Source organism: Neofelis nebulosa, chromosome 3 (assembly GCF_028018385.1).
Source record: "Neofelis nebulosa isolate mNeoNeb1 chromosome 3, mNeoNeb1.pri, whole genome shotgun sequence".
In the NCBI taxonomy this organism is placed as follows: Eukaryota; Metazoa; Chordata; class Mammalia; order Carnivora; family Felidae; genus Neofelis; species Neofelis nebulosa.
The window spans coordinates 193851298-193872120 of NC_080784.1; the positions used below are offsets into that span (position 1 = coordinate 193851298).

General features: G+C 47.6%; 1 protein-coding gene across 1 annotated transcript; it reads right to left on the reverse strand.

Annotated features, from left to right (window-relative positions):
• Positions 1-1528: 1528 nt before the first annotated feature.
• Positions 1529-12159, reverse strand: CLRN2 (clarin 2). Its single transcript, XM_058723013.1, has 3 exons — positions 11668-12159; positions 5608-5787; positions 1529-4962 (listed from the first exon to the last, which is right to left on the reverse strand). Exons 1-3 carry the CDS (start codon positions 11918-11920, stop codon positions 4697-4699), a joined length of 699 nt encoding a protein of 232 aa, XP_058578996.1. The 5' UTR covers positions 11921-12159; the 3' UTR covers positions 1529-4696.
• Positions 12160-20823: the final 8664 nt, after the last annotated feature.

The following is a 20823-nucleotide window of genomic DNA, read 5'->3' on the forward strand; positions in this document are numbered from 1 at the left end:
TTGAAATCCTAACCCCCAATGTGACATATTTAAGTGGTGGGGTGTTTGGCAGGTTCAGGTTGTGAGGGTGGAGGCCTGATGAATGGGATTTGTGCCTTTATAGGAGGAGAGAGGAGATCTTGCCCTAGCTTTGTCTCTGCATAAGGCTACAATGAAAAGCTGGCCATCTGCAGACCAGGACCCAGGTTCTCACCAGCCAGCAGGGTTGCCAAGGCCTTGATTGTTCTTCTAGCCTCCAGAACCGTGAGAAATAAATTTCTTTGTTGTTGTTGTTGTTTATTTATTTTTGAGAGAGAGAGAGCGAGAGAGCGAGCACAAGTGGGGGAAGGTCAGAGAGAGAAGGGGCAGAGGATCCAAAGCGGGCTCTGCTGTGACAGCAGTGACCCCAACATGGGGCTTGAACCCACAAACCATGAGATCATGACCTGAGCTGAAGATGAACACTTAACTGACTGAGCCACCCAGGCACACTGAGAAATAAATTTCTGTTGTTTAAGCCAGTCTACAGTAATTTGTTATTGCAGGCCAAAAGGACTGAGACATCAGCTATCACCCATACGTCCCAGAGTGGACATAAAGTAGGACTTCATTTCACTGATCATGAATTACTTCTCTGAAATTAGCTAAGTTTCACTAGCTTTGATCCCCCCCCCCCGCCCCGCCACAGTTAATGTCAGTAATAATATATCAATGTATGCATATGATAGCTACCTTTAAAGGACATATGAAAATTAATCATTATTGTCACACTCTAACCAATATTATAGAATAGTGTTATGATTAACAGTTTGACTTTACGTGGACTGCTAGGCTATAAGGCATGGGGCACTGTGACCCCATCAGACACTTTGGTGAGCATTGGGAAAATACACCCCCTCTGACTGGAAACATTCCTGAGGGTGCAGGCCATGACAAGCCAAGGGAGCATGGGCTAGACTTGAAGAGTTACCTCTTGGACAGGATGTAATCTGCACAGCCACCTGTAGAAACCCTGGGAAGGAGACTTAGAAGTCTATCATTCAGAAAGGCAGTTATGGTGCAGTGAAAAACGGTGGCCTTGATGTTACATAGTTGGAGGTTGAGACTTTTCTCCGTTATTTACTAATAGTGTGGCCTGAGCAAGTGACTTCAGTTCTTCAAACCTAAAATCGCTCATCCGTAAAACAAAAACAATGATATTTATTTTGAATAATTGTGGTCAGAATGAGGGAGACAGCGTGGAAAGTCCCTGGCCTACAGTAGATGATGGTCATTATCATGCAGTGTAACTTCCTCATTTTGTAATCAAGGAAATGGAGACCTTGAAAGGGCTGGGCTTCACCTAAGGCAAATTACCACCTTTCCCCCCCTTGGACCTTCTGTTAGCAGCAGGGAACCACTCAAGTGCGAAGTGTGGTTGGGGGAAATACGAGCCAATGAATCACCTGAGTTACTTCATAAGAGGGAATGAATGGAAAGGTGTCCCCAGGGCCTCATGGGACAGGATGCTGTGTTGACACCAGGTGGGGCTCCTAGACTGCACGTGGGTGACTGCAGCAGAGCCTGGCTGTTGACAGGTGACAGCTTGGACAGCAGATGGCGGACTTGGTTGTCACTCAAGGTCTGCAGCCAGTAGGATCCAAGATGAGGGCAAGTCTTCCAGGGAGTGATCAGGCTCTGGCCAGTTGACAGAACATTTCAAAAATTACTCTTGCCTGAGACAGCCCTGGGATGACTAGCAGGTAAGCAGCAGCCGGGGGACAGGACTCCAAAGAGCCCAGCCAGTGTACCGCCACCAACCAGGAGGACAGGGGATACTTCCAGGGAGTAAGTGTGTGCATGATCTGCTTTCCCATAACTCTAGAATCATCTTCTCTCCCATAACCCTGGTACCACCTGCAAGAGAGAAGTTACCTGAAGAACTAGCCATTTTATCCCAGAAAGCTTCACATTACCTGAATGATGGTATAAATGATAAGGTTGGGTTAAACTTAAACTGGACTGGGCATTTATTATTATTTTCTCCTTACTCAGGAAAAGAGAAGATTAACTATAGTCAAAATAAAGGGGCTACATTTTCTCTATACGTTTGAGTGATCATGTGAGCAAACTGTGTGACCCAGATAATCCTTCCCATTCTTTCCTCCATCAAAACTGGCTAAATTCCATACAGGAATCTCTTTGGCAATAACCCTGAGAGATGCCTTTCAGACTGAACCTGATTATCTCTGGTAACATTATGGCTGCTACATGATGGGTCATGGTTTGAAGCTTTTAAGGTGTTACAGATGCTTTTGAAACCCAAAAAGCTCTGGACCCTGTCACCGGGAAAATTCACAAACACCTGCACTTTGGCTCCTTGGAACACATCCATCTTGGTCAAGAATACCATCTTAATAAGGGAATTCCACTACTAGAGGCAAAACTCAATTTCCTCTGCCCCTGTGTGGCAGTCTGCACATACCTGAGCAGTGATCAGGTTGAGGGCCGTGGTTGGGCTACCGATGTTATAAGCGGTCTCCGTGTGAATCACCCCCAGGCGCTCAGAGAATGAAATCTCTGGGGGGCAGACAGGGATGTTTGTCTGTTCTCTGCCCCACTCCCAACCGCTAGATCAGTTTCAATACTCACTGAATGAATAAATGTACCAAGAGTCTCACATATTTATCGTAAAATAAATTGTTGCCACTCTTGTGTGATTTTTTTTCTCAACTGTCTGCAGGACTTTATGATAAACTTGAGAGGACATTGACATTTCCACTTGTTTTCAAGACAGCACTGCGGTCTGTCACTATCTTTTGGATCCGTCTCCCATCACGCTGTTAGCTATCCCTTCCAGCCATGTGCCGTCTGCATATTTGATGAGCAATGTCAGTCTATTAAACAGTACTGCGGCCCTGTGTGGGATGGGGAGAGAGGGCTGGAAGGGGCGGAGGGGCCCAGCAGGGAATCACAAGCAATTAGAACAGAAAAGATGCCATGGAAACCTCCTGAAGCTCAGCATGTAAGCAAAGGTAGAGCAGGTCCAAATCGGGTGTCATGTTAGATGGAGCTAATTTAGGGGATTAGATGACTTTTACTTGGCATGAAGACAGCAGACCTGAGAAAGGATTCACCCCAGCCGGCACTGTGGGAAGATGAACAGATGAGTTTTGTACCTGTATGAGGAAGGGTTGTCCAGACGAATAGGACCGGTTGGATGTGTGTGTGTGTATGTGCATGCAGAGACAGACAGGCAGAGAGAAAGATAATTGTTTTAGAATTGGCTCACATGATTGTGGACACTGGCAAGTCCAAAATCTGCAGGGTGGGCTGGCAGGCTGGAGGCCCCAGGGAAGAGTTGCAGCAGCAAGCTGCTGACAGAATTCCCAATCCCTTGAGGGAGATCAGTCTTTCCTAAAGCTTTCAACTGATTGGATGAGGCCCACCCACATGACGGAGGGCAACCTCTTCTACTCAAAGTCTACTGATTGAAATGTTAATCTCATTCAAAAAATACCTTCACAAAAACATCTAGAATAGCATTTGACCAAATATCTGGGTATGGTGGCCTAGCCAAGTTGGCACATGTGATTAACCACCACAGGACCACTTAAGGGAAACCCAACACAAAGCAGCAGGGTTGATCTAACTGGTGAGTTAGAACAACATTCTGATACCATTCCATATTCACATGCTTCCAAGCCCTCTTTGTAATTTCATACCTTGTGCCTCCCCCTCGTTACTGACTCATCCTGAAATGCCCTTCTCCAGACCTGCTTCCTTCACCACTGGAAAAAGTCTACTCATCTTTCGAAGTTCAGATCAAATGTCAACTCTGTGATACTTTCTTTAATACCACATCGCATCTGGAAGAGTTAATCCCTTCCTCGGTCTTTTATGCATTTACCATCACAGTGTTTATCACATTGCATTCCAATTGCTTGAACCTCAAACAACAGATTAGCAAAGTGGTTACAAGTATAAACTTTGGTTGCAGACTTCTTCAACTGAATTCTTGACTTCAGCAAGTTACTCAATGTCTGTGTACTTCAGTTTCTTCATCTATGAAATGGAAATAAAGTAGTACCAATGATCTGAATTTGTAGTGAGGACCTAATGTATGTAGAACTCTTAGGACAGTGTCCAGTGTGTAGTAACTGCTAAAAAAAGGTAAGTTACTTTCATTCTGAGTGTTATTGTTGCCATCTGATTCCTGTGTCCTGTGGAAAGTTTAGATGTTTCTGGTGGACAGACAGGGATATTACCATATGCCTGTTTACGTCCCCGTAACACTGTGTGGAATAGAGGGGTCTGCAGGCATTTAGTGGAATGTTCAGTACCTTGTGTTTGTAGAGTGCTCTGATTGTAGATACATATATTGATTCACAGGTTGGCAACATTACTGCCCCTTTAAACCTCATTACAACCTTGTGAGGTCCTTACCACCCCCACTTTACAGAGGCAGAAACTGAGAAGCAGATACTAAGTGAGTCTTCCGTGTCCACACAGCTGGCAAGAAGCAGAGTCTCTAACTCCAAAGTCAGTGAGAGGGAAAGGCAGGGATGCCAGGGGTTGGGGAAACCTTTCTGTTCTGGTCCAGGCACCGTTCTTTCTCCTTCCATTTCCTTCTTCTTAGGAGCACAGGTGTTCCGGACTGCAAAGCCAGCACAAAAAATGAGGTCCCCGTTCACACTGCAGAACTGACTCAGGCTCGGGTGTGAGCAGGAGAGGGCGATCAGTACAGGATATCCTCAGCCGTGACCGTGGCCTCCTCGATTTTGGTCTTAATCTCGGGGAGCGGAATTTGACTGATCGCCACCACTACCAAATTTGCTGCATGGGCCGAGGCACTGGCCACACAGATCCAGAAGGACTCTTCGTACTGTTCTTCCACTACCACGAAGCGGAAGAGCTTCTCCTGGAAGTTGGCAATGTGCTCGGTCAGGTCGTGAAACTTCACGGAGGCCATGAAGCTGGCGATGGCCAAGGTCACGACTCCGCCTGAAAGCCAACATGTCACCCTCATACACCTGTGATGGTGGTATGTGAGGTGGCATTTCTGTGGCACAGGTGACAAGCTTGCTTTGGGTTGAAAAAATTCTTAGGATTTTGTTTTTTTCTTAAGTAAACTCTATGCCCCCAAGGTGGGGCTCGGACTCAACCCCAAGGTGAAGACCTGTAAACATGGGTGTAATAATTCTGCCTCCTAAGGAAGCTGTGGGGTTTAAATGAAAAGAGGCCTGTAAAATCCCAGGTGCCTCCTCTGCTGTCATTTAGAAGGGCCCCTCCCACTCTTGCCGCGGTAGCCCCACCTCCCCACCTCCTCCCACAATGCCCTCCCTTCCACCTTCCACCCCCACCTCTCCATCTTCTCTTTTCTCCTCTTACCCCAACCTCTCTTTTTTGCTTTAAGTCCTCAGCCACTCATGCGTGCCACCAATTTGGCTCTTTACTGTTACAGAGATCCTTCAACTTTCAGTAAAGAGGACATTCGTGCCCATGAATGAAAGGTCATAGACCAGGGAAGCAAAGGCTGAGGCAGGCATTTTAATTCCTTCATGCCTCCACCCATCTACTTGGAATTCAAGTGCCACCACCTGGTGGTGACAGTGGCCTTGAATTTCTCTCCCTGGGGGCCTTCCTTACCTGCGAGGACGTTCCATAGGCAGATGCCCCCGGGGCCGTTGACTGCCCTGTATGGAACCTGGATCATGTTGAGAATGGCAAATCCCATGCTGACCAGAGCCAGGGCCAAGGCCAAGAAGAGGAGCAGCAGAATGGTCACGTGGAGGCCTGCATTGAGTTCCTTCACCAGGTGTGGGAAGACTGGGGAGAAAAGACAGAATTTCCATGTCAGAGCTCGGTTGGAGCTCATAAAGTGGCTCATACAGCCACTGAGGCTGTAATAGAGGGGAGTGAGGGCCAGGCAACATGTACTGGGTTTTCAAAAAGCAGGAGAGTTCCGGAGACAATTCACGGAGCCCGATTGGCCACTTGTCAGTTGACTAACAGTCCTCTCTTCCTTGCACTGGATGCAGAATCAAAATGTGCCCCAGCTGGCGATTTAAGTGGCACTGGCCTCAAAGCCCCGGGATCGGGGTAAGCTGACGTACATTAAGCCCCACACGGCGCCTCTTTAGCAAAGGTGGTTGGCGAGAGAGTCAGCCAAGGAGGGCCAATTGAAAAGCTTTAACCTGGGTCAGAGAGTTGCCTTCATTAAATCAGAGCGGTAGAAGAGATTTCAGGTACATCTGTGAAGAGTATAGAAGGGCGTCCCAGAGGGAAGCCTAGACCAAAGATCTGGGTTCAAATGCCAGTTTTGCTCATTTGCCACAAGTATAAAATAGGATCCTCTAAGCCACTCCCCTACCCATCTTACCAGGTTGTTGAGTGGATTGAGTGGAGTGCATAGGAATAATAATAGCACTTAATAAGCACTAATAGGAAGCCAGGAACATCATCTTGGATCCCGCAGCAAGGTGGGCATTTTTCCCATGTATGATGGACACTAATTCTCATATTGCACAGAATATATGCTGTGATGAATAATATTCTATCAGAATATTAATTTCCCATATTAATGTGGCAGGATAATTTAGTCAGATATTAATTTGTATCTGATTTCTCTCTATTGGCCACCACACAGTGGCTGTGGAGATGAAATGATACGATATGATAGATACTGACTGGGAAAGAGTGAGCTGTCAAAATGGCGGCTGTGGTTGTGGCTGTTATTACTGTTAGTCTCTGACTTGGGGAAAGCCCTCAGAGCCTCAGTTTTCTCATCAGTCCAGTGGCGTAGCAAAAGCTGTGTATGAACTGAGGGTAATCAACGTTTACTGGACACAGTCATGTAAAGAGCTGAACCCTTTACATGGTTATCTCATTCAGTGCTTGTGACAAGGATATAAGGTGAATTTTATTAAACCTGTTTCCCCACATGCTTGAACCTTAGGTCCCTTCTTTTTGGGCAAGGTGACTCTGAATTCTATATAGGATTATAGACCTAGATACTATATGACATATGCAGTTTAGATCGCTGTTTTCAGTAGTTACACATGAAGAATGAAAAGTGACAGAAGTTAGAGTGCCCAGACATACCCCTTCCTCTGAAGCTACTGCAGGGTTTCTACTGAGCACCTGCTGGTTAAATTGGGGTCCACTTTGTGAGCTCGAACTCACTGGTTCATCATTTGATGTCATGACCTGCCCCTCCTTGTCCCCCCTTGGGAACCAGGACTCAAAGCTTTCCTGGTTCCACTCACCCACCCCCAGCCCCTTTCCCCTCTGGTCCTTTGCTGGCTCACCAGACTCCCTATATTCACAAGAGGTTGGTGTCTCCCAAGCTTGAGAACTAGAATTGTCCTTCTCCCTTTAAAGTCCTTTCCACTGAGAAGTTTCTAGACACTGCACATTTACATCCTAGTTCCAATCTAACTTTCTTTCCAGTTCCGTATTTCCATTTGTAGTTATCTCCATGCGGTTATCTTGCCAACATCAGAAACTTTACCCAGAGCTTCTTTCCAAGGGATTTTTCTTGGCAAGTCTTCTCTTTAACCTTTGCTTCTCTCCCTTCTTAGTGTCCCTTAGGGTTTTTTTTCTTTCCTTTTCTTTTTTAACTTTCAGCCCTTCCTGAGAGAACACTTTGTGATCAGTGCAAAGTCTGTCCCTGACCAGCGGCAGGTGCAAGGCCAGCCCACACAGGAGGAGCCCGCCCCAGCTCCAGGGGAGTCACATTCAAGTGCTGGGAATGGAAGTTTTATACCCTCCCCTGGGACACCCCCACTGCAGCTGGGAACAAAACTTTCTTGAATATTGTCCTACTCAGAGGTGACATTAAAATGTCCTTTATGATCCTCACACAGTTCTGCTGTTTCAGAGATAAACCCTGGGGGCTGTCTCCTATCCACCTGGGAAGGAAGAGGAGGAGGAAAGGAGCCTTTACTGAGTTCCTCCAGAGGGCAAACAGAATGTGCTCATCTGGTTGGGTAGCTTACGTTTCTGTGAGCTGGGATGGCAGGGGTTTACTCGGTGCTGCCAAGGGCTTGGTGCCACCAAGCCCTTAGTGGAAGGGCTCAGTCTGTCTGTTCTCCTTGGGTCCCCTTCTCCCGCAAAGCTGGTCTCTGCTCTAGCTGCTTCTCCAGAAACAGTGTTTGTGCTTCAGGGATTCCTAAATTATGCCAGGCCCACCGTCTGCCACCTCACACCCTCTGTGACGGGTTGGATTGTGCCCTTCCTGCCATCCCTTCCCCCAAAAGATGGGTTGAAGTCTTCAGCCCCAGAACTCCAGAATATGACCTTACTTGGAAATAGGGTCTCTCCAGAGCTAATCAAGAGGAGGTTGTTAAGATGGGCCCTAATCCAATGTGACTGGTGTCCTTATAAAAGGGGGAATTTGGACACAGAAACATGCAAAGGGAAGACCATGTGAAGAGACACAGGGAGGATGCCACAAGCCAAGGAATACCCGGGGCTACCAGGAGCTGGAAGAGGCAAGGAGGGGTCTGCCTATAGGGTTCAGAGGGAGCGCGGCTCTGTTGACAAGCTGATTTCTGAGTTCCAGCCTCCAGAACCATGGGAATACATTTCTATTGTTTAAGTCACCCAGTTTGTGATAATACTTTGTTATGGCAGCTCTAGGGAACTAATACACCCACCATTTGTTGGGGGTAACCACTCTGTCATTTCTAATGGGATCTGTCCACCCTGGCTCCTCCCACCCTTGAGAACTCCCCATTCTTCCACCACCTCCCCGTTACCCTTTGCTGAATTCCAGGAGAACAGTAAAGACTGCTAGGGTGATGCCCTGCTTTGGTAAAGTTGCCAGTCACAAATTCCAGAAGGAGCAGCATATGGTGGAAAGTAGGAAACTTTGGGGTCAGGCACACCTGGGTTGGGGTCAGCTCCAGCATTTGGGGCTCTGTGACCTTCAGCAAGTTGCTTAACCTCTGAGTCCTAGTTTCCTTCTAACTAGGAGGGTTGTGGAGGATTGGTGTAGCACAGGTCACAAGTTTGGTGTCCTGCACGTGAACATTAGTACAAATGAATTTAAAAGTACTTATTGTTATTCATTCAGCCAATGCTTTTGAGTGCCAGTGTTTTGAGGCACTCTTCTGGGAACTTGGGATCATGGATGAAAAAACCACAATCTTTGCCCTTGTGGTATTACATACCAAAGGGGTGGAGGCAGATAATAAATAATAAACATAATAGATAAATTATCTAGTAGATAAGAAAGCAGTTGCCATGGTCACATGACACATCCGATATATAATTATATATTTTTACTACATTCCCTAAGCAATCTCTTACTCATTAAAGTCTTTGGAACCGTGCTGCTTTTGATGGTCCCTCCCTAATTCAAGCTTTGGAACTTCTTTTGTGAGATTTGTTAATTTCAATTGCCTACAACGATTAAAAAGTGTGCCATTTCTCCCTCAAAACGTGTGTGTGTGTGTGTGTGTGTGTGTGTGTGGTTTTGTAAGAATCTCAAACTTCAGAAAATTGCAAGAATGGTACAAGGGATTTTTTTTTTTTCTCCTGAACCATTTAAAGGTAAATTGTCCCGGGGCGCCTGGGTGGCGCAGTCGGTTAAGCGTCCGACTTCAGCCAGGTCACGATCTCGCGGTCCATGAGTTCGAGCCCCGCGTCGGGCTCTGGGCTGATGGCTCGGAGCCTGGAGCCTGTTTCCGATTCTGTGTCTCCCTCTCTCTCTGCCCCTCCCCCGTTCATGCTCTGTCTCTGTCCCAAAAATAAATAAAAAACGTTGAAAAAAAAAAAATTTAAAAATAAAAAAAAAAAATAAATAAAGGTAAATTGTCCCTGCATCCCTCAGCACTTTAGGGTCTATTTCATTCAAAAAGAGATTCTCTTACAGAACCACAGCACTAAAATCACTGAGTTCACTGGTACAGGCCTGCCATTTAATCCTGATGCCCCATTCAAATTCTACCAATTGTCTCACCAATTGATGTCTTTAACAGCAAACGGACCTAATTCAGAATCACCTGCTGTGTATAGTTGCCATGGTCTCCTTTTTTTTTTCTTTAATGTTTATTTATTTTTGAGACAGAGAGAGACAGAGCATGAACGGGGGAGGGTCAGAGAGTGGGAGACACAGAATCCGTAACAGGCTCCAGGCTCTGAGCTGTCAGCACAGAGCCCGACGTGGGGCTCGAACTCACGGACCGCGAGATCGTGACCTGAGCCGAAGTCGGCCGCTTAACCGACTGAGCCACCCAGACGCCCCTCCATGGTCTCCTTTTAACATGTCCTTTATTTTTATTTTTATTTTTTTGCTTTTTTATTATAAAATGTATCTTTAAAATTTTTAATGTTTGTTTATTTTTGAGAGAGAGACAGAGAGACAGAGTGGGAGCAGGGGAGGGGAAGACAGAGAGGGAGACACAGAATCTGAAGCAGGCTCCAGGCTCCAAGCTGTCAGCACGGAGCCCAAGATGGGGCTTGAACTCACGGACCCACGAGATCATGACCTGAGCCAAAGTTGGATGCTTAACTGAGCCACCCAGGCGCCCCTATTCCTCTACGTGTATGTGTTTTCAGTTTTTTTGTGTAATGCTTTTAATAAAGCTATTTTTACAATATCCCTGGTCCAATTACATTGCTGGGTAAATAGAAATATTCCCAGAGATTTTTTTTCCTGGATATCCATAACAAATATGTATTTCCTTCATGTATATAAGTAATGCCAATTCATATTATTGTGTTTATCAATGGCTTCAGTTTTGTGTCTTTACACATTTAATAAGATACTTACCCTGGGCAGGACTCTAAAAACTACAATGCTGAAATACTGAAATCAAATGAGTAAAATTCCTTATCTCCTTGCATTGCATTATATTGATTAATTATTGTTGTGTAGGACACTGTTCTTGTGAGCTATCTAATGGATTCTAAAGGCTTACAGAATATTGTCTTTTTTTGCTTTGTTTTTCAATTCCCAGAAGACCCTCCATAAGCTGGGCTTGGATTCCTGCTCTATTTACATCCAGAGCAGCTGTGACGTGAGACTGGATGCCAGCGGAGGACTGTGCCTGCTCATGTTCACGGAGAGCCTCCAGTGTCTTGCGCCAGGTCTCCCCTCCAGTGAGTGCCCAACTTGGGCTTTCAACCCAATAGTCTGATGCCAGAGCCCAGGCACACAGACATTTGCCCGTTCTCAGATAAGGGAGCTTTTATATAAACAGAAGTGGGAACGTGCGTGCTGGGCTGAGAACACCCAGGTCACGTGGCAAGGGTCTGAAGTCTGGCTCTGCTATTTCCTGGCTGAGGGATCTCAGGCAAGTTATATAACCCCTCCAAGTCTCAGTGTAGTCCTCTGCAAAACGGGAACATTAAGAATTCCTTCTTTATAAATGTGTTATAAGGCTTAAAAGAGAGAAGCCATGTAAAGCATTTAGCAGAATGGCTGACACATGTAAGTGCTCAATATGTTAATAGTTATTCCTAATAGAGGTCAGTTACAGAAGTATAGAAATCCCTATTTTTAATGTTTCTATAAGTCTCTGCAGAGAGAAAAAAGGTCTCTTCTTGGTGCTGAACAGGAACCCTTCGGTTACTGTGGACTTTGTCATTATGCCTTAGGTTGAGGCAGAAGTCAAATCTCACAGTTAGACATAGGCACCCTTACAAAGTCAAACAAAGTAAGTGTTCTAAAGCAGCTTGCGTGCCCCCCAACATACTCACTCGTGAATTGGGACTGGCGGCCCCCGAGCCCGCACTGTCGTACTTTACATCCTCGGAAGAGCCCGTAGTAAATATCCCCAATGAACTTGATGAGCTCTGGATCCGTGGCATTGACCAGGTCCACTCCAGTCTGACAAAGAATTTTCCCACTCAGCCAGTGGGGCACTGCCAAGGCCACAATGATCAGGATAAAGGAGGAGAAGCTGAGTAAAGACGCCAGCCCATACCACGCCTTTTTGAACCATCCAGGCATTCTAGGGGATGCAGGTCAGCCCACAGGTGTCCAAGCAGTGGCGGGGGTCGCTGACATTTTCTGGACACTCTGCAATCCCCTGCTCCAACGTCAGCTCTTCCAAACACATCATTTCAGAATTTCAAGCGCATCTCCTGGTCCTCCCTCAGTGCCTGCCTCCACAGCCCATGTTTACTACAACCACATCCGGAAGTCTCTACAGAGGTCGCCTTCACCAGACTCTCTAGTGTAGAGGAGTGTGTTACTGAAGGGAGTAACCCTATATCTCCCACTAGACTAATGTTTCAGCAGAAGGTTTAATTGTTCCCCAGTTCAGGTATTTAAATAACCCTGGTGCGGACCTCTTAACGGCCAGGAAATTATCAGCAGGCAAAACTAGGTAGGTCTGACTATAAAGAGACACTAACTATTCTCAAAAAATGCATACAGTAGAAGGAAAACAAACATGTAACGATTAGCACTTGAATACTGCCAACAACGCATGGTGTCAAATGTCCATCTCTTTGCTGCTCGCCTGGGCATTTCTTTCTCTAAAATGTCACTGCTGTCAGAATCTCCAGAACTGTTATTAATACCATGGTATGACCTCTGTTCTCAAGGCTTTTAACTGAAATGTGTAACAAGGCTTTATGATTCTTGGATTTATCACTGGGTGAATCTGCCATGGGTAAAACTGCAGGGGGAGTGTGTGTGTGGCTGCTGGGGAGCCTGGACCCCAACACTCACAGTCCTCTCCCCACCTCCACCCTTGTGGAGAAGCGTTTTCCTAATGTGTTAGCAAATGATCACCTTGCTGGGGGCTTTGTTTCTTCTAATACTAAAGATCTGGGTTTTTTTTTTGTTTTTTCCTTTAATCTGTACCCACTAGTAATGAAATATTCCCTACTTTCTATCTTATTCTGTGGCTTTTCAGTTTTGATTTTTGTTATGCCCAGAATTCGTGATCCCCAAAGACCACCAGGGAGCCGAGTCCGATGCAAAAGCAAAAGAGCCTTTATTCGAGCTAGCTCGAGCTCAATCCCCTACCTGCACCAAAGGCAGTGGTGAGCTACCAGGGAGAGAGAGCGAGTTTCAAAAGGACAAAGGTTTTATTGGGGCCTAGGGGCAGTTGGTGAGGTAATGGCTATGGCCTCAGCCGATTGGCTGGGGAAGGGTCTGAGTCCTATTAGGCAGGTGGGGGGGGGTTACTCAAGGGGAGAAGGTGTGGTCAAGGTGAAGGACACAGAACAAGATGGAGTCGGCAGGCGTAGGCCTGCCCTTTCATTCCCCCCTTGTCATGTAGCTTACGGACCCAATCATGGGACTGGCTGCATTTATGGTGACAAGGGGAACAGAGTTTGGAGGTTTACGCAACGTTCTGGGAAGCAAGTGTCCCTGGGGTGGCTCTGGGAGGTCTGATTAAGTATTGTCCCCGAGCTGGTGTCTATGATCTGCCAGGTGATGTTTTGGGGGCCGTGGGGACTCCCGGCAGCATGAGCAATGACATGCAGAGTTAACAGAGTTACCAATATTAGGTGGGTCAAATGCGCTGTAGCTTGAGCTTGAGCGGGTTGTGTTGGTCCCGACTGATGGCCCATCGCGTGACGAAGTCCTTCCGGATCGAGGAGGGGTCCGCTGGCCGAACGTGGGTGTGATGGACCCAGGTCGCGATGCCGTCTACTTTGAGAGCGATGGGGGTTATCAACACCATGATGTAGGGTCCCTTCCAGCGCGGTTCAAGGGTCTCTCAGTGGTGCCTCTTGACGTAGACCCAGTCTCCCGGCCTGTACTGATGAGGTGTCGGGGTCGGGCCAGCCTCGTAGATGGCACAGAGGTGTGGCCAAATGTCCTCTGGACAAATGCGCCCTCTGGAGCCCTCTCAAGGAAAGAAAAAGTTCTTGCTCTTTAAACTCAGCAATAAGTTCAGCTCGAAGGCTGGGAATAACAGGGGGTGGCCTGCCAAACATGATCTCGTAGGGAGTAAAACCCAGAGTGTAAGGAATGTTTCTAACCCGGTAAAGGGCGTACGGTAGGAGAGTCACCCAGTCCCTGCCAGTCTCCATGGTTAATTTGGTAAGGGTCTCTTTTAGGGTTCTATTCATTTTTTCTACCTGTCCTGAGCTCTGGGGCCTATAAGCACAATGTAATTTCCAGTTTGCCCCCACCGCCTTGGCTACTGCCTGTGTTACCTGCGAGATAAAAGCTGGTCCATTGTCTGATCCTACCATGGCAGGAAAACCATACCTGGGTAAGATGTTTTCTAGTAGCTTCTTAGCCACCGTCTGAGCTGTTTCATGCTTGGTTGGGTATGCCTCCACCCAGCCAGAGAAGGTGTCTGTAAATACTAAAAGATATTTAAAACCATACTTTCCTGGTTTGACTTCAGTGAAGTCGACTTCCCATTGGGCTCCCGGTCTGGTGCCTCTGAGCCTGGTTCCTTTTTTATTTGACGTGGCTCTCGCGTGGGTGAGTTGGCAGGTCTTGCGGGCAGATACAACTTGCTCTATTTTGGTGTCCTGTTGGTGAATCTTGATTCTGGCGTGTCGGATTAAGTCTTTTAATTTTCGGGCCCTCATGTGAGTAGACTGATGCATGTGCTCTAATATTGAGACTCCGAGCTGGTCTGGCAGCACGAGCTCCTTGTTAGGTGTATACCACCATCCCTTTATCTCCTGGGCCACGGGGAGTTTCTTGATCCGCTGTAACTCCTCCTGGGAGTATTTGGGCTGGTCTGGTAAAACTGGGTCTCCCAAGTCCGGTAGTCGTTAAGCCATTTTCTAGCTCCCAACGTTAGCGCTTTGGTAAGGGCGACGAGCTGGGCTGATGTTCCGGAGGGTAGAGCCTCCGCCCATACGGTGTCCGTTTCGGTGACCACCGCTGCACCTGCACACCTGTGTCCATCTGGCACAAAGCTGCTGCCATCAGTGAACCAAGTAGCCTCGGCATCGGGGAGGGGCCGGTCGGTCAGGTCCGTCCGGAATCCATGTACTTGTTCCAGGATTCCCGCACAATCATGTAGTGGGGCACCCAGGTCAGGGTTGGGCAGCAGGGTTACAGGATTGTGGGCTGCACTGGGGTGGAACCACACTCATGGAGGGTTGAGTTAGTAATGAGTCATACGTGTGTTGCTCATCCATATATCAGGAGGTTGTTTCAGGACCCCTTCAAAGGCATGTGGGGTCATGATCCAGATCTCCTGTCCTAGGGGCAGTTTGTCTGGCATCTGATAACCGCCACTGTCCGCCCTCTAGGATATATCCCAGGTAACTTACCCTCTCCCTGCATATCTGAGCCTTCTTCGTGGATGCCCGGTACCCTAAGGCCCCCAGGGTAGCCAGCAGGTCCTGTGTCCCTCGCTCACAGTCTTTGGCCTTGTTGGCAGCAATCAGGATGTCATCTATGCACTGTAGGAGGGTGAGGCCAGGGTGCTCCCTTCTGTACTCACCCAGGTCCTCGTGTAGTGCCTCGTCAAAGATGGTGGGCGAATTTTTGAATCCCTGAGGTAGCCGTGTGTCCAGGTGAGTTGCCCACTGTAGCCCTCCTCCGGATCATGCCACTCGAAGGCGAACAAGGGTTGGCTCTGGGGTGCCAACGGCAGACTGAAGAAGGCGTCCTTTAAATCTAGTACAGTATACCAGACCCTGAAGGGTGCCAAGGAGCTCAAGAGAGTATATCGGTTGGGAACAGTTGGGTGTATGTCCGTGACCCTCTTATTTACTTCCCGGAGGTCTTGTACCGGTCGGTAGTCATTTGTGTGAGGCTTTTTGACCAGCAGTAGGGGAGTGTTCCAGGGAGACTGGCAAGGAACTAGTATCCCTAGGCTTCGTAGTCTCCAGATGTGTGGCTGGATCCCCTTCCGGGCCTCCTGAGACATGGGGTATTGTTTGATCCTTACTGGACTCTCTCCTGGCTTGAGCTCTACCAGGACCGGGATCCTGTGAGCGGCTAGTCCTATCCCCCTGTCTCTGCCCAAACCGAGGGGAATTCTTGTAGCCATCTGTCTATATTATCCTCTCTCGGGAGTGCCTCCTGGTGGAGGAGGTATTCATCCTCCAGTTTCATGGTCAGGACCTGGATGGGGTAGCCCTTGCCATCGGTGACCTGAGGCCCCCCCTTGTCTGAAAGTTATCTGAGCTCCAATCTTGGTCAGTAAGTCCCGTCCTAACAGCGGGTAGGGGCATTCTGGTATTACCATAAAGGAGTGGGATACCCGTCCCGTCCCCAAATCTACTGTTCTTCAGGTAATCCATGAATACTGGCTCATACCAGTTGCCCCTTGTACCCAGGACTTCTTGCTGGCTAGTTTTCCTTGTGGGGTGCGGAGGACCGAATGTTGTGCTCTGGTGTCGACAAGGAAGTCAATAGGGGTCCCCTCCACTTTAAGAGTTACCCTGGGTTCGGGGAGAGGGTCCGAACCCCGACTCCCCTAATCACTTAATTCATCTAGCTCTAGGACTTTTACTCCATCAGTCTTGCTTCCCTTCCCGCCGGCCCTTTTTGGACAATCTCGGGCCCAATGCCCTATCTCCTTGCAGTATGCGCACTGATCCTTCTGCAGCCTCTGCTTCCCCCCCTTGGTGGTTCCTTTACCTTTTCTTGTGTCGTCTGCCAGCTGCCGGTGATGGCGGTCTCGTTCCTTGGGGAAGTCAGCAGTGGTAGCTAGTAGTATTCTGGCCAGGTCTCGAGTCTGCTTACTGCTGGAAGCCGCCATGGCGCGAGCCTGCTTGTCCTCAGGAGGCTCCCGGTTATTATATACCTTTTCGGCTACCACCAGTAAGTCCTGCAGACTTTTTTCTCCTAGTCTATCTATTTTCTGTAATTTTCTCCTAATGTCTTTGGCCGATTGGTTTACAAAGGCCATGATAACAGCTGCCTTGCTTTCCAGAGCCTCTGGATCCATGGGGGTATAGGTACGGAATGCCTCCATGATCCGTTCTAAAAAGGCAGCCGGACATTCATCTTTTCCCTGTTGTACATTTCCTACCTTGGCCAAATTGGTTGGCTTTCTAGCAGCCATTCGGAGACCCCCCATTAGAGTCTGGCGGTAGACCCGGAGCCTCTCCTTACCTTCTGCCATGTTGAAATCCCACTGGGGCCGAGTTAAGGGGAAGGAGGTATCTATCTGAGCCTGGTTGGTGGTGGGATTCCCGTCTGCGCCCGGAACTAGATTTCGGGCCTCATTGAGGATTCTTTCTCTTTCTTCAGTCGTGAACAGGACCTGCAAAAGCTGCTGGCAATCATCCCACGTGGGCTGATGGGTAAAAAGAACAGAGTCTAATAAATCAATAAGCCCTGCCGGTTTCTCGAAAAACTTAGGATTCTGAGCTTTCCAATTGTAGAGGTCACTAGTGGCGAAAGGCCAATAGTGATGGGGCTGATTCCCCTCCGCGTCTGGGGGTCCGGTGGCTCGCAGGGGCAGAATAGTGGAGTCGGTGGCGGAGGCGGATTGCTCCCTCTGAGCCCTTTGTCTGGTAAAGGGCGGGCTTGCCCCTGGAGCGTTTCCGCCTCCCGCTCTCGGAACAGCGTCTGCCTCCCCCGGAGGGGGAGGATGGTGTTCTTCTGGCATCCTAGAGGGGTTATACGGGGGAGGAAAAATTAATTCTTCTTCAGTACCCCCCTGTAGGACAGGGTAGAGGGGTGCTGAAGGCTGGGTAAGACTTTTCCTCTTCTCTGTCCCCTGCAAAGCAAGAATGGGTTTTGGCTCTGGAGGGAGCGGGGCTAGGAAGGGCTTAAGCCAAGAGGGTGGGTAGGGGGTAGTCTGAGTCTGTCCCATAACGTCCGTCCAGTAAGTCCTCAGAACAAAACAGAGAAACACAGAAACAGACAAACAGAGGGCCCCTAGAAAGTCTTCCAACTCCATGGAAGCAAAACTGAAAGCTAGCTATGCCTTTGAGGGGATTCCATGTCCCTCCAAAACCGATGAGGGGATTCCACGTCCCTCCAAAGACAACGGCCTCACGCCGACCAGCGGGAACGACCCGCCTCGTCTCAGACCTTTGAGGGGATCCCACGTCCCTCCAGAAGGGAGGATCATAACGTCTTCCAAAACTCCTGGCCCGTGGTCCTCCAGTGCGTCCACTTAGACCGTGTCGGGCACTACCAGAATTCCAGAAATGAGCTCACACAGAAAAGACAGAACAAACAGACATTAACTGTGGCCAGTCAGGCTCTCCGGGTCGGGAGGTGTGGTCAAGGTGAAGGACACAGAACAAGATGGAGTCGGCCGGCCTAGGCCTGCCCTTTCAATTTTTAGTCTATTACTGAATGTCAACTTTATGTCACATGAGATTGGCAACAGCAACTATCAATAGTTTTGGGTAGTCAAATTCGACAGAAGTGGCACAAACGTTTTTTTTATTTGGTCACAGAAGTCTGGAGGGGGGTTCAGGAGTTTGCATTGTTAACCAACAGGAGTTCTGAAAACCTCAGCTGGAGAGCAGCGGAAGGGCCAGAAGGGCATGGGAATGGAAACGTCAGTTTCCTTCCCTATACCCTGTAAGTGGGGTTCACTTCTGTGGTTTCTCCACAATGAAAATGAAGAAGAGTGTCTCTGAAGCTTGTGTAGAGCTCTCTCTGCATACAAAGGGCTTTTATTATATGCTTGTTATCCCTTGATGGTAGTAACCCTTCGTGGTAGTCAAAGGATGTACTATTCTAATGATTTCTCTCATGAGAAAACTGGATGTCAGGACTGGGGCTGGAGTTCAGGTCTTTGAAATACAACCGTTCATCATCATAATCTTGAAATAGCAGATGCTTTTCTGGTAACAAATCCATATGAAAGGCTGATTAATAAATGACACATTATAATAATAAAATATAATATATAATAATATAATATAATATGGCACATTAATAACCAACGTTACTTATTCTTATTGTAATGGTAAGCATGCTTTGGACCTGTGTAACATGTTTGCATTGTATTTCAGCCTCAGATGATGGACCTTTGTCAACTTTTGGGTTTTTAGAGATTAAGGAATTATTTTTAGAAAAATTATTTTAGAAAAATACAGGAAACAAACGATTCCTAGCAAGCTCTTGCCATGCTGAATGGAAGTGTGGTTAAGTAAGTAGAACTCTATTGAAGACCTGGGTTCAAATTCTTATTCTTCTGGGCAAGTGCTTGAGATTCTCATGGCTTGGTTTTTTAATCTGTCATGGGATTGTTGTACAAAGCAAAATGAAATAGTACATGCACATCATGGCATATAGAGAGGACACCAAATAAATGATGTTAACCTCTTCATCCAGTCTTCCAGCAATTCTGTTCCCAGTAATGAAGCTTCTCTTAATAAACTGCATTGTGGACTGTATCCTGTTGATGAGGTTTTTTGGGGTGACAGTGGGGTTTGTGGGGTCCAGAGCCAATGACCAAGAAAGAATTCTTGAAGACATCTTTGGTGCAAAAAGGTGATTTTATTAAAGCATGGGGACAGGACCTGTGGGCAGGAAGAGCTGCCCTGGGACCATGAGGAGAGATTGGTTATATACTATGGAGTTGGGGGAGGTAAAGTCCCGGGGAAGTTTCCAGTGAGATTTTCATATGCTAAAAAAGACTCCCAGGATAGTGGCGTAGCTATTGTCAGGCTAAGGTTGTTTTAGCATTAAGCAAATCATTAGCATTAAGACAGTGGGGAGTTCCTGGAGAAAAAAGTTTTACTCTGCAGGCCTCATGTATTTGTCAACTGGCTGCAGATTTATAAGGAAATTTAGTTCTATCTGCCATTTCCTTCTGCCTTTGTTTCCCAAATCACTATGCGGGGGTGATGGAGACTTAGGTCCTGCAGGACTATGATCTCTATCAGTTAACCATTTGTTTTTCTCCTTTCCTTTGTTCTTGGGTAGCCAGGAGTGCCCGAGGAATATCACACATCCCATCTAGGAGTGGGGGGGCCATGTGAGTGGCCTGTCAGCTTGCCCCTTATGTTCCTTCATCACTCTTCCCCAAATGAAAGTATTTCTGTGTGCCTTATCTGGCAAAGTATATTGAGCAAATATCTGTGAGTCTGCTGTGTACAACACACTGTGTATGGGTGGAGGGTGACACAAAGATGTACAACGTGGGATCCTGCTGTCAAGAAGGTTACAATAGTGTTAGGGCACTAGTTCTCAACAAAGGGTGATTTTGCCCCTTTAAGGCCCCCGCCTTGGCCCCTCCAGCCAACTTAGTAGTCTTTAAAGTCTTAGCAAGCACCTTTAACCTGAGTGACGGGTTAACTAAACTTTTCTCTGTATATCTACAGATCATGCTGAAAGGGCGGGCCTACGCCCGCCGACTCCATCTTGTTCTGTGTCCTTCACCTTGACCACACCTCCTCCCCTTGAGTAACCCCCCCCTCACCTGCCTAACAGGACCTTCCCCAGGACCCTTCCCCAACCAATCGGCTGAGGCCATAGCCATTACCTCACCAACTGCCCCTAGGCCCCAATAAAACCTTTGTCCTTTTGAAACTTGCTCTCTTTCCCTGGTATCTCACCGCTGCGTCGGTGCAGGTAGAGGATTGAGCTCGAGCTAGCTCGAATAAAGGCTCTTTGCTTTTGCATCGGACTCGGCTCCCTAGTGGTCTTTGGGATCACGAATTCTGGGCACAACAATGCATTGTTTCCTAGGAAGAACCAAAGCCTCTCACACAACCTTTCTCCTGGGGCACCAACAAATATCAACCTCCAAGAGATAACAGAGATAAATGTCTGCACACAATCAAGAAGTGTTACAGACCACTGTGCTCCCCTTTTACTGAGTAACTGACCTAAAGTTCCTCAAAAGTCTTTGCGCCAGACAAAAACCCTGGAGTTGGTTTTTGGACAGGAGTCTACCTTCTCCCCAGGTGGCCAGCCTCCCGAATAAAACTCATATTCTTTTCCAATCAAAACTCTGTCTCTTTTCCAGTGAAGGGCAGCTGAACTTGGGTTTTTCTGAA

Bases quoted from the DNA above. Each gene is read 5' to 3' on its own strand.
- CLRN2 (XM_058723013.1), bottom strand. From the start codon at position 11,920: ATGCCTGGATGGTTCAAAAAGGCGTGGTATGGGCTGGCGTCTTTACTC. The intron at 5,788-11,667 runs GTGAGTATGTTG...TTTTCTCCCCAG, and splicing joins CCGCCAGTCCCAATTCACGA to TCTTCCCACACCTGGTGAAG. The intron at 4,963-5,607 runs GTAAGGAAGGCC...GTTGGCTTTCAG, and splicing joins CCTATGGAACGTCCTCGCAG to GCGGAGTCGTGACCTTGGCC.